We start from the raw sequence: 14054 nt of genomic DNA on the forward strand, positions 1-14054 counted from the left end.
CAATTGCGTTTGTGGGACACAACAGTGTCCCACAAACATTCATGGATTGCAAATGACCAATTTATTATTGTTTTGTTTTGGCGGGATTATTATTAGGCGTGTGGAGTAAGGAAACTTGCCCAAGGTTTCGCCCTGCCTGGAATTGAACCCAGGTGTCTCGCTTGCAAGGTGAGTGCTCTAACCACTGAGCTACAGGACTCCAAGGGCAGGGAATCCACCCACTCAGATCCTGTTGACCCTGCAAGCCAAAGTCTTAATGGATGGGGTGGGAAGAATGTGCATTACATTCCAATAAATATCTCTGGAATTTCCATGTGTAGGTTTGGATACTCTTAAGTGTGGTGATGGGTTTCCTTATGCGTCAGAACACCCGGCTGATCAAAAAAAAAGACCTGTTAAATGTAACTTAATTGGGAGAAATATCATCTTACCAATTTTGTCCTGACTTGGTTCTCTGCTAATTTTTTCGGTAAGAAATATAGGTCTTCATCTTTGACTTAGGTTCTCCACAAGAGTAGTCAGTCACAGCCTCACTTCCTAAAAAGTGCTGGTGCATAATAAATTGTTTTTTGATAATCTGACAATAACTGGCTCTTTTGCTGACAGAATTAATCCCAAACTGGAACACCCTCTAATGATGCCTGTTATGGGAAGTACAGTGAAGTGAGAGATGTGTTCTTTTGATGTTGAGGTTGCGGCAGATCGATCATTGAAGCAGAGAAAGGAATGATAAATCTCACTTGAGTCTATATTGACTCTATTTTCTTAGCATTTCAGAGCATGCAAACTTTTGAAATTGGTGAATTCAGTCTTAACTTTGAAGTCAGTTTTGCTGCAAGTTCTTAAAAGAATTTACCGTAAAACAGCTTCAAAATTAAGACTGTATTAAAGAAATTGCTAAACTCTGGATGCTTAAGTTGGAATTTCTATTCCTCGGTATTTCACTCTGTATGCGTCTATCCAGTATCTTGCCTCAGAGTGGCTGAATTGACAGTGACTGCCCAAAAAATTATATTCCCTAATGGAATCCTATAACTCACTGGTTAGAACGCTCATCTCGCAAGTGGGAGACCTGGGTTCGATTCCTGGCAAGGCGAAAGGTTGGGCAAGTTTCATTACTCCACACGCCTCTGTTTACCTGGCAGTAAGGTGTAAAGGTTTGAAATATAGCAAGTAAGTGATTTGTGCAAAGAGGAAGATTTACATTTCTTGTTGCATTAATTTGCCCACATTTTTGCTCCATTATGGTTTGGTGCCAACTTGTAACAAATTAACATGAAAAACGGATTGTAAATAAGATATATATCTGCAAGAATTTATAGCTTCAGTTTCAATCCTTGTGTGTTTTTTAATCTCTATCTGAATGTAACGAGGTATACTGGTCTTGTAAAGGGATCCACATTTTATAATAATAATAATCCTGGCATTTGATATAGCACTTTTCATGTCTTCTAGATGTCTCAAAGCGCTTCACAGAATATACTATAAAGTGAATTGACTGTATATTTGTGGGCGAACCGCGACAACTAATTGCGGACAGCAGTGTCCCATAAACAATCATGGATTGAAATGACCAATTTATTATTTTTTTCTTGAGGGATTATTATCAGGCGTGTGGAGTAAGGAAACTTGCCCAAGGTTTCTCCCTGCCTGGAATCAAACCCAGGTCTCTCACTTGCGTTTCAACCTTTGGGTTGTTCCTTCATGCATATGAAAACCTCAGTACATGAATAAACATGTAGTTTCTCTTTACTGTAACTCTTAAATAATGAAAGCACATGAAGCTTTGATCGATTCGCTGCTCCTTCGTAAAATGCGCTAGAACATTCTTTAAAGGCATCTTAACTGCTGCTTTATTTTATAAATTTATTTTTCTGTAATTAAAATATTATGGCTGTGTCTGCAGCATTCTCCTGTCCACACCGTTCACCCCACCTTTCACCACACCCTTTATCCAACCTTCCTCTATCTCCAAGATTTTTTTTAAAAAAGGAAGACAGACGTAATGAGCTGTGTGGTCCAACTGCACCCTTCAAAGATGATTTTCACACGGCAACTTTTATTCCATATATGGGCATAACCAAGAATTACTCACTGTTTAACGTCTGTCTTCCTTTGCACAAGAAAAAAAATCATATGCTAAGCACAAATGTTTTCTTAGCAACCATGTTAATTAACAGCCCATCGTCTTCAGTAAGTACACCTGCCTTTTATTACTTTGTGATGTTTAATGCTTCACATTACTTTTATTCACTGCATTTCTTTACTTCAGTATCAGGTTTCAGTGCTGTACTTGGAAGAAAAATGTGTGTCCTCCTCTTACCTGGTTATCTATGTTTTGATTTAAAGGAGTGGGTATTTTTTTTAAAATGGAGTAATAGGGTTATAATTAAAACTCTTAACTTTAGTGTGCAGAGCTAAACCCTTGAGCTGTAGTCAAGTGCTTGAATCTTTTCAAGGTCTTGTGTGTGAGTATAAATATGATGAAACATTCAATAGAATTATTGGTGGATAAAGGACCAAAATCAAGAGGGGTATTTCTTTTGCACAAGTGATGACCAGGATTTTACTGCTCTTGTGTGTGGTCCATTAAGTTTGTGTTGTGTTTACCTATCAACAATGTTTGAGAAGCACTGTGGCCGAGGTTGTGTGTGTGTGTAGGTGTGTGTGAGAAATAGTATGCAGTTGAAAGGCACCTCTGTGCCAAAGGTGTATTTCGCACACCACTGACGCATCAGTCACACATATCAAATATTTTAATGCAAAGACAGGACATAAAAGGTGGATAGTTTTCTTTTGTTAATTTTAAACCAGGTATATTGGATATGTTTAACATTACTGCAACCAAATTGATTTGCAGACAAACTGGCCTCATTCAGTTACAAATAAGCCGCATGTCACTTTGTTTTCACCAATTGTCAGTCAGTTTATTAACACTACTTCTAACTACCAAGACATTCTCAGTACTATGGATGCTCTGTAATTATTCTGCATTTCTCAGTAGCAGCCCTCTTATTGTTCACTCATCTCTATTCTGAATTCTTGATTTACATCGCCTTTTTATTCAGCCTATTTTTCCTGCTCATTGTTGGTGGAAATGTCAGTGTTGACTGGTTTACAAATTATTTACAAATTGTAATCTCTTCCTTAACATGTGATAACCATGACCCCATTTTTTTCCTGTTGACAAAGAAACAATCTATCTTTTACGATGCCTAAAAGGATTAGGTGCTAAACTTCCTTTACTGGCTTTTGTACCATTTAATATCAAATACATTTCTGCATTAAAAAAGAAGGTAATATAATGTATATGTTCAAATGATTTTGTGATCTTTACTTTGATTGATTACAAGGTGCAGCCTGCCTCTTCAGGTCATTCCTGAGTTTTCAGTGTCATTGTTTAGAGAGCGGTTCTAATACAACAACAACTTGCACTTACATAGCACCCTCCACACAGGACGGCGTCTCAGAGCGCTTAACAGTGGCAGACGCTGACTCTGGGAGGGGGAAGGTGGCGTAAGCATGGTCGAAGAAGAAAGTTTTCAGGCAGGACTTGAAAGAGGGGAGAGAAGGGGCAAGGCGGAGGGGTTGAGGGAGAGTGTTCCAGAGTTTGGGGGCGTAGTGCGACCTCCAATGGTGGAGCGGAGGTTGCGATCGACGAGCAGGAGGCTGGTGCCAGTTGAGCGGAGGCGCCGGGTGGTGGATTGGGGAGTGAGGAGGTCGGAGAGGTAGGGAGGTACCAGGGAGTGAAGGGATTTGAACACGAGCGTGAGGATCTTGAAGTCGATCTGTTCTGTGATGGGGAGCCAGTGGAGCCTGGGCCAGAACTGGTGAGATGTGGCAGTTGAGATAATAAGCGTAAACCTAGCTTGAAGCCATTTAGCCTTCATTTTGTAATGCTTGATTTCATATGGAGAAAATAACTTTTCAATGTAAAGTACTCCCTGTCTTGTGTCACTTGATCTCAGTTTTAAAGTCACGTTTGTCAATCAAAATTAATTCTCTTCCAGAGAAGTTCTTCATGAAGCTCCACATTTATTGAAGTGACTGTGAGGAAGGTGTGCTTCAGTGCACCATGATCTGAGTACACTAGTGGCTCAATTTCAAAACCACCTCCTTCTTGTCTGGGAGCGAGAAAGGAGTCCACCTATTACAGTATCAGTCTGTAAGCAGATCAATTATGTAGAGAATGTTTTCTTAACTTGTTTTTCCTGTATCAAATAAATACTAAGAAGATCTTGAGAGAAGACATCTCAGATAAGACCTTATTAGAGGTGCATACAAGTTTAAAGGAGATTTAAAAAGTTCAGTTAGAAGGAAAGTACAAAGACAGTAGAACAAGAAGAGCTAAGTTGAAAGTTGCAAAAAGCAATTTCAGGATGAGCACCAGAAATTGTTTATTTACCCAGAGGATAATTAACAACAGGAACAGATAGTAGTGGCTAGGACACTGGATGATTTAAAACAAACTGTTTGATGCTGTTAGGGCATTATGGTTAAATGCACAGTTAAAACTTCATTTGAAAACAAACCAATGTTTATAATAGTGTTTGTGGTAGAATAATTACACTAGTGTCTAAAGCTAAATAGGCCTTGTATTCTGGAAATGTACTTTAGATAATCACAGAATCAAACATTTGGCTGCTTGTTGCTAGATCTAAATCCTCATTGTTGTCACTGAAACTGTCTGATGCCTCTCTGTGGAATATTATCGTTTGATTTAAATCCAACATTTTTCTTTCCGGTACTGGATTCTCAGCAGGAATACAGATCATTGCCTAACGCAAAATGCGTTACCTGGAACACCAATGGCTTACATGAATCCAACCAGGAAACCAGGATGGTATGGGCAATCCCAATATAAATTCTCATCATGTTTTTCAGAGTATTAATCACTTGGTACAATGCAAAAGCTATTACTGTAACTATATTTGATCACTGTGAAAGTGCTCTGCTGTTTATCTCACACTAAATGATACAGTAGTGGGTACTTGTAATATAAAACTGTCCAATTAATGAATGAGATTAAATGGTAAAGTCTGTGCAGGATTTGCTTCCCAGAGAGTTGTAGTGTACTAATACACTGATATAATGTAAAACTCTCCCTTTTCATTGAAAAGATTGAAAGGTCTTGCATGTTTATAGCTCTTTATCATGTCAAAACATCTCAAAAGTGCTTCACAAAGCAATTACTGTCCAGCATAGTGATTGTTTTACTGTTGGCCAAGGCGGTAATCAGTTGTGCCAGCAAGATCCCATGTACAGCTATGAGGTGAATGCAGCAGTTATTGTTGGCCACAATATTGGGAGAAACACACATCTCTTTTTGAATATCTTTAATGTCCACATGAACAGGCAGACTGATGTAATGCTAAATATAGGTCTACGTGTAAGATGATGTAAGAGCATGACATATAATAATAGAGAAACAATGAAGTAATTTATTGGTTCTGCTGACTGTTCTGTCAGTGCTTCACAGAGCTACATAATTATTATCTTTTCCACCCATTCACTGTGACCAGACAATGATGCAACAGCTTTTGCAGGACTTTTTCTCTTAACCCTCCATATAAGGACTTAAACAGACACATTTATTGTTCAAGTCCATAATGCTATTTTCCCTTCACCTGTATAGCAAACATTCCCCAGTAATCACACAGCCATGTTTGAACTCTGAATTCACAGTGTCACCACCGCAGCAATTGTTTTCACTGGTGAGAAAAAGATTAGTGTGCTATGTTTTCACTATTGCCAATGTTGCGTTAAGTAAAGTAAAGTCCTTTTTATGACTACAGAGACCCATCAGATGTAATGGGTACACAATGAGCAGTCCTGTTAACATTACTAGAGTCGTTACATAGTTGGGTCCTTTTTTGGAGAACTGCAGCTTATCCCATGGGCCCTAAATTTATGCTCTTCCTTTCTATGCCGACAAAATAGCCTCAGCGGTTGTTTGATACGATTGCCTTTATTTTTGTCCCTAATGTATTATAGTTGTGTGAAAATGTTTGCTTAAGCATTGAGAGCCCACACCGGTAGACCTAATCTAGAAAGCCTCAAATGGACAATTATTTTAACAGCGTTTTAACCGCTTACAATACAATATAATTTACATAGCATTCGTTCCACTACCAATTGCATGTTCACAAATATATCAAGTTTTACAAGTTTGCATTAATGAAAGCAATTTATTAAGTTGACAGCTCCTTTTTTTATATATGTTAATGTTGATTCCTGTAGCTTAAAGCTAACAGTGGAACAACAACTCGTATTTATATAGCGAGCTTCATGCGTGGTAGAGTTTCGGAGTTCTTACAGTAGAATTTCAGTCAGGTGTGGCCAGTCTGGGTGAGAGAGGGTGGATGAATGATAATCGTTTCTAGCTCAAGTCTAAACTGGTATTTTTCTCTGTGCAGATGCAAGGCCAGCAAGAACATAATTGGGGAAGTGATGTCACCTATGAACAGAATACTAGGAAAATAGCCTTGCCACCAACTCCCACTGAGGTATAATCTGACTAATCGCACTGTGACTGGCACACATCAACATAGCTTGACACAATCTTTTTCCACCTTTCAACGTTAAAAGATAGCTAAGTCTATTGTAGTAAATTTAAATGATCATCTCCTACACCAGACCAAGAAGATCGAATGCACCATTCCAATATTTACCTTTTATTTTTGAAGAATCCACTGAAGGTAACTCATTTTTATATACAACTGCCTCGATGGCGATGGCGAGACAGGTTTGCTCGGTAAGCAGTTGAGTCATACCGACTGGCAAGGTTCCAGGTTTCATCCTTGGTTTCAGCTGATATAACACAGGATTTCATCTGTTATTTTATCAAAGCCACTGGACTCAGAGGTCTGGTTTAAGCTGCTAAAATCAGCCCGTTTACCTGTTGCTGAGTACTATACTGAACAGCTTCAGCAGGGGGTGTCTGTACGGACATCAGGTGAAAACGGAATGGGGCTTGGTGACAATCCCCTGAAGCGAAATGCCTTTCTGGCTTTCACTGTTCAAAAAGGAAATTATAGCCGTTTTGGTGAGGTGCCACAGTGCTCTTTGTTCCTCCCGCCAATCACATTTAAGTGATGTGCTTTGATGTATGATGTGTCAAATTTATTGCACTTTCACTAAATTGCTACAGTTACACCCTTGGAGTTTACATATGGCCATAAGTTCCCAAGATTGAGTTTCTACTTTTAAAGGCTTTCTTACGTAGCTAAGATGATTTTAAAGTTAGACGTACAATGATTCACCAATCCTTTCACTTCTACATTTTCAAAACTTTTTAACATTTGAAACATTTTAATCTTATGATATAATTCACTGAGGTCCATACGTGCCAACGATAACTCATAGGTGTTTTGTATTGAAGTTAGGGGCTTCACCAACACTTGTAACTACTGTCCAAATTGTTATTTAAACTACTATTTGTTTTGTTTACAGATGCAGAACAAACAACATGAATTCATACTGGCTCAGAGCAGGAAAGGAATAAACATTCCCAAAGGGGCTGAAGTGATAGTGCAGAAGACCTTTGTGAGGTTTGATCAAAACAATCCAGTGCAGGTATGAGGTTCATTGTACAGTAGTTGTGTTTTACACGCATGTCAGCAGACAAATATCTATTTTCTTATAATGACTTCTAAGTGATAATAAAATACAGTAACACAATTGTTCTAATTTTGGGATGTTTCATTGTGAAGTTAAATCTTTCTATTACAATACATCTTTTATACTTATAGAATCAGTTTCAAGTAAGAGAACAAATTAAATGTCATTAAATATAACTTAACTGGAAATAATTATTTGCAAACATATTTCTGTCTGAGTTAGTGTCTCCAAGATCCAATGTACACTATATAATTATTGATCCATCATTTTTATATTTGTAATTTGATTGAACTCCTTGACATCCTTTTATCAGTGACTTGCTGCAGTTAAGGGTAAAATATTGAATCTTCCATTTTTTTAGTGCTGGCATAATAACTCAATAATAATTATAGCATAATAAGAACAGGTTGTAATAATAACCTGGTGGAGAACATAATTCTTACTGTTAAGGTGTTTAAAAGATCCATTAGTAGAATCTGGCATTAGGAAAATGTTCATCCCATCAAGCCCATTTTGTTCAGTGGATTGATATTGCAAATAACCACCGTGAATTATCTTTGTAGTGCCTTTGCCTCACAGTCGATGCCGGTTAGAAATAAAATGCATTATTTGAATATAAGAATTGTGCTTTGGTTTGGGGGAATAGAGGTGAAACCTACACACCTTCATATCTAATTGAGCCCAGTTTTGAATCCAAGAGGAATGAATCAGCCTTGAGTTGTATTTTCAATTTCATGGTAGAGCCAAACCCAGCAATTACTGAGCAAAACTAATAATATGGGAGAAAAACTTGGCTTCGTTTTATGATTACTGGCTGTGGATTTGCATCTTTTGGTAATTGAAGACTTCAACCATTTGACTCTGCCAAGTGTGGGTGAATGTGAAGGTTTTGCATTTTAAACTGAAAAAAANGTTTCTGTATTCAAAGACGCACGTCACCAAACAGTTAGCGTGAACCATACTTTGTTTTGAAATAGAATAACTGATTCATTCATTCATTAATGAATTAAAGTGAACTCCTCCTCCTCAGATATTTCAAATATTAAGCAAAGTTTGTTTTTAAAAAGTATAAAGATGAAAAGTTCAATGCAAACTATCCAATTAAAAGAGGAGATCACAAGATTGGTTTGGATGAAGAAGGGCCTTTGGCCCATCTGATCCCATCCCTCCAGAACACCATCCCTAAACCAAGATGCAGTTTTAATGAGACTGATTGACAACAGCCAACGTGTGATTGCTAGACTGTTACTGGATTTGACTCAAGGAAACAATCGTGGAAGTCTAAACTATTGTTTGTTTCCCCAACAGACAACAAACCTGGGACGTGAATACAGAGAGACTTCAAGCACAAGAAGCTCTGTCAGTTCTCAGGAAATGGACAGCTCATTTGATCAAAGCACATTAAAAAGAGGGGTTGTGCTGAGCCCCAGTCAGATGTTGCAGGTAATTGCTCTTTGAATTAAAGTTTTTTTTAAAAAAGAAAGACTGCAACCTGAGAATTTTAAAGAAAATAAACATACACATGCTATGAAAGAAACAAAATTCTGAATAATCTTGTGGGGGTGCTTCTTATTTGAACTGGGGGTGATATATGAGGTTGGATATAGTGACTATGCTATATTGCCAAGCACTGCTACACACATGCAATTTCCTCCTGATTGAGATAAATAGTTATTTTGCATTATACATCCCAAGACTGGTTGCTAAATTCATGGTTCAGCGAAGACAGTCAATATTGGGTAATTACAGTTCAAGTTGAGATGTTCTGCTCTAATTTCCCCAGCAATGGCATGTGCTGGGAACAGGCTTCTGTTATATACAAGCTGCTAAAATATAGAAGAAATGTTTGTAATCATCTTGGAGGATAAATTCAGAGATGATTAACAGCAATCATTGGATACTCCACCCCCTGTGGAACATGAAAAAGTTTTTTGAATTATTACAATAAACTTAAATATAATTGCTCTAATAGAACTGTCTGTCTGTCTGTTCCACTAAAGTGAGCTGAGTGCAATTAAAGGCTGGATGGCCTAACCCAGTCAACAGCCCAGACAAGTTCAGATGAAGTTGCTTTTTTAGGTCGAGGAATGATTCCACGCTTATTAGGAAACCATTTGATTCTAATTTGTCATTTTGCTTGTGGAATAGTGTGTTTTACAGGAGGCATGAAAGGACAAAATAACCTAGTTAATGGGGAAGTGCAAATCAATTCACAAGGCAGTTGCATTGGTGAGGCCCAAAAGGACATTTTCTATTTTAAGCATTGTTGGGTTACATCATTGAAGAGAAGCTTTGAAAGAATTACAGAACAATACAAATTTTCGTTTATATTGCGTCTTTCACAGCAGGAGGACGTCTCCAAGGTGCTTAAAGTTGCCGAGGATAGGTTTCTGGTTTAATTAATCCTGGATGAAGTAATATAGGGGTGTTGCATTCAATTATGCCATTTAGGTTTTATCAATTAGGCTGCTGACACGGTGCTGAATCATAAGGACTTAGCTGTTGAAACCATCTGATAAAGAGTCAAGGATTTCTGCTGTAGTCATGTGTTTAGTCTGTACAGGCTTCCAGTGTACACACCAAAGCGTTATCATCTTTTGTAAGATATTATGAAATGTGCGCTGGTGAATAGCAGATATGAATGTAAACCAAAAGCAATTGAACATTCCTTTCAAGGTACTGCATTCACTGACAAGAGACATTCATTTATTTAACCAGTCACTTTTTTTTAAAAAAATGGTTTTGTTTCAATAATGCTAATTCAGGATTTGAATGAGCAAAAACGGTCAAGAGAGTTGACTGAACATAACCCTTGATAGTGCAGAACATGTCTGAACTGCTTCTTCATTTTTGTTTTGCATCCAACTCAAAATCCTGTCCCATTTAGCCACACAGGAAGTTGCCTTTGGATGAGTGCAAGCTGTTACTGTCTGTGGTTTATAAGGCATGTAAGGGCCCAGAGTGTTCTGGTCTAATGGTAGCAAGTTAATGTTCAGCATAAAGAGAAGTATGTTCCAATAACATATGGAAACCCTTGCCAGCTTTACATACACATGTGGACTTTTGTTGAGGATGGAATTGGTTTCTCTCTAATTTCAACTCACCCCACCCCCCACAACCCTAACAACCCCACCCCCACCAACACACACACAACTCCTGGTGCCATCTGCTATCCACAGTAAAATAACAACAGCAGCTTGTATTTATATAGCGCTCCTCACGCGAGGTAGAGTCCCAGAGCACTTGAAAAGCTTAAAAAGCTTGGCAAAAATGGCATGCGAATAATGGTGGCTTGAGCAATGTACCGGAGAAAAGCCTATTCTGGTAGAAAAGGGTAAACGAAATAGAACACCTGAAAGGGAGGAGAGAAAATGAGGGTAGAAAAATAACATCGATGGTGTCCTCCTTTCCCTCAGGCTGGAATGTTGATGGATGGCTTGTTTGGCCAAGCCAAAAAAAAGCAAAAAATGTGGAAACAAGGTGCAGTGTCCAATAGTTTTCACCACAAGTAATTGTTTTGAAAACTCCAGTTGTAACCTTTTTTGATAGCATGTGACAAGCTATAGATTTATTACAAACCAGATTGCCAAACGTGTTTTGCTGGAGAAGGCAGGGCAGGTGGGTAAAGCCCTCTGGGATGTTACACTGCGTGAGGAGGGGGGGCTATATAAATGCAAGCTGCTGCTACTGTTGTTGTATTCTGGAAGGAGGAGATCAAATGGGAAGAACGTAACATCAGTTCTCACTTTTGAATTTTTTTTTACCAGTTCAAAACTCGACAGCCAATACAAAATGTAAATCTGTTTTGGTTTGTTACCACCGTTTGGGTTTGTTTCCGAGAGGGCATTGATTGACTGGGGCTACTCCTCTTTAATGAAGCCTAAAATGGCTCTGGTGTGAAAGCAGATTTCAGTCACAAGACACAAGCATTTGAAAAGGCACGTCATTGGGCTCATTTACAGGGCAATTTGAAGAAAGGGTAATGCAACATTGGGGAGGGAAGAAATACACAGCATAAAGACATGGCACGATAGCTGATGCTTAAGCATTCTTTGTCATATGATTTGCATATTAACCGACATGGGAATGTTGCCAGTCATGATCATGGAAATCAACCTTATTTTGGTAAGTTCTGGCATTTCATTGGTTGTGATGTACAATCTGTTTTGTTGCATTGCTTCTTAACTTTAGCAAAGATCAAGTGTTGTAACTTGTGTCCGTCCGGGTACATATTCACGTACACAAAAAAAACATTATCTCTTTGAATTGGATACCTGTCTTGTCTGCCTGTCCAAGTGGGCACTAATGATTCTACTGCACTGTTCAAAAAAAGAAGTGAGTGTCTCCTGGTGTCCTGGCCAACAATCCCCCAGATAAAATTAGTCATTCACTTCATGGCTGCTTATGGAACATTGCTGTTTACAAATTGGCTGCTGTGTTCACCTGCAAAAATACTCACTACAGTTTATAGTAAATCTTGTGAAGTGCTTTGCGATCTCCTCCTGATGCACAAGCTGCTATATCAAATGTAATTATTATGATTATTGATAATGTAAATATATGATTTAAGAGTCACTCCTTCATTTTCCACAGCTGGGTCTCTGCTCTTGCAAATTTAAAGCACTAACAAACTTGTGCTCAGAAGGAATAAAATGACAAGTATATAGCCTTTTTCATATTGGAAAACATCTCAGAACACTCTAAACCAGTGTAAACATGGGGCCGAACCTTGAGAGTGTTTCTAATTGGGTTTTCTCCCTATAACTTCACACTGGAGATATTGTTGCATTTACTGGCAAGTGGAAAATGCCATTCCTAAGAGTATTATAGCTACAACAACAATAACAACAAATTACCCTTGTTGTTGTATTTCATAGCTACACAAACATAAGAATTTTTCAGATTTAATAGTTCATTAATTTAGCATTTTAGCTCATTCTGGCAAGGTGCAGTCACTGTGTGGAAACAAAATAGATCTATGCTATAATTATCAATCAGGACATTAAAAACTTTGAAGTTGTCTGGGGCAACACCTAGTCTCTAGTTTCAGCAATGTTTGCATGACAGATACTTAAACTACAAGACAGAGCCAAATGCTACTTCCTGCTGCTAACTCTATTGAACTGCATCAGGCCATATTATGTATTAATAGTCTAACCTCATCCAGATTGCAACCCTGTCACGAAAGGTGTCACCTCTGTTGGCACAAGGGCCACTTTTGTACAGTGGAACTTGTCTTTAGTGATTTACTGCTTGTAGTGATTTTATCCCTTCTTGCTCAGCCCATAACTAGGACCACTGGTGAAAGACTAGAGGCAACGGGAGCATGAGTTGTGTCCTCATTTGAACATATCTTCACATGTGTACAAACATCACATAATGTGAATAATGCCCACACTTGACCAAAAGTTCCTCTGAATATTTCCTACTCTAAATTCAATTGATTCAGCTCCTGAATCCTGAGGTCAAATCTTTGGTGCACAAAGCAACCTTAAACCATTAACACTGGAGTAGTTGATATATGTGGAATAGACTCTAAGAACTCCTGTAGATGTTGTATTGCTGTTACAAAAAGGCTTGGTTCTATATTTTGAGAGCACTCTAAACCCAAGACTATCAAATGCTCTTTGGAACACAAAGATATTTACTTCTGGTACCATTATCATTTTGTAAGGTTACCTTGGAGGTGGGGAGATAATTATGGAGGCGTATCATGCAAATTTAGACTTTTGTTTAATTGATTTGAATAAGTTCCAGCAAAATAGATGATATGATTCTATTTTTAGTGATGTAATCTATGCTTCCATTTGTATAGCGCCTTTCACGTCGGGAGGACTTAAATCCCTGCGTGCAAGATATTTTGGATGGGAAGCTGCTTTCTATCTCTCTCTCTAGCATAAATGGTTGAACAACAATGTATTGCAGCATTACTTGCTCAGGTAGTGATGTGAGCTTCTCATCTGATATTTAAAAGCATCCTAATAAAGTGGCGTTCAATAATGTAAGCTGTCCAGATAAGAAAACAATAGTACTAAATTATATGAGAATAGAAGGTGTGCTGAATTACTTTACTGGTACAACAGATATTCCTGTTAAATGCCATGTAACATCAAGCTATGTGAAATGTTAGTAATTGTAGTAATTTTCTTGTCGACCAGATCAAGAGTGGCATGGATTACGAAAGTGGTAATTCATTGAAACTCGATCCTCGCTACTTCGGTGAGCTGTTGGCTGAAGTGAAGCGCAAGACCAGTGAAGTCCACAGCATCCTGTCAGACAATGTACAGAAAATTAAAGGAAAGTAAGTGCACACTTCATTATCATCCTCTCTGGTTCTGAAAATTGACCTGAAGGTGTTTCGTTTTTTGAAAATGATAGTGGATTTTACTTAACAAACGAGTATGAACAGACCAACGTTGTGTTGAATTGCGTCA

At 38.2% G+C, this 14054-nt stretch overlaps 1 protein-coding gene across 6 annotated transcripts in view; it reads left to right on the forward strand.

Moving 5' to 3' along the window:
* The window catches only part of pof1b (POF1B actin binding protein), a 33408-nt gene that overhangs the window by 3127 nt on the left and 16227 nt on the right, over positions 1-14054 (forward strand). For 3 of the 6 annotated variants that reach the window (XM_007891913.2, XM_007891923.2, XM_042340864.1), the window contains exons 2-6: positions 4760-4843; positions 6417-6506; positions 7453-7575; positions 8929-9063; positions 13779-13921. In XM_007891913.2, the coding sequence (XP_007890104.1) occupies positions 4760-4843; positions 6417-6506; positions 7453-7575; positions 8929-9063; positions 13779-13921 (575 nt within the window). The remainder of the gene's footprint in view (positions 1-4759; positions 4844-6416; positions 6507-7452; positions 7576-8928; positions 9064-13778; positions 13922-14054) is intronic. The other 3 variants (XM_042340863.1, XM_042340865.1, XM_042340862.1) reach the window with 2 other exon arrangements.

This window comes from Callorhinchus milii, unplaced genomic scaffold (assembly GCF_018977255.1).
Source record: "Callorhinchus milii isolate IMCB2004 unplaced genomic scaffold, IMCB_Cmil_1.0 Scaffold15, whole genome shotgun sequence".
Lineage (NCBI taxonomy): Eukaryota > Metazoa > Chordata > Chondrichthyes > Chimaeriformes > Callorhinchidae > Callorhinchus > Callorhinchus milii.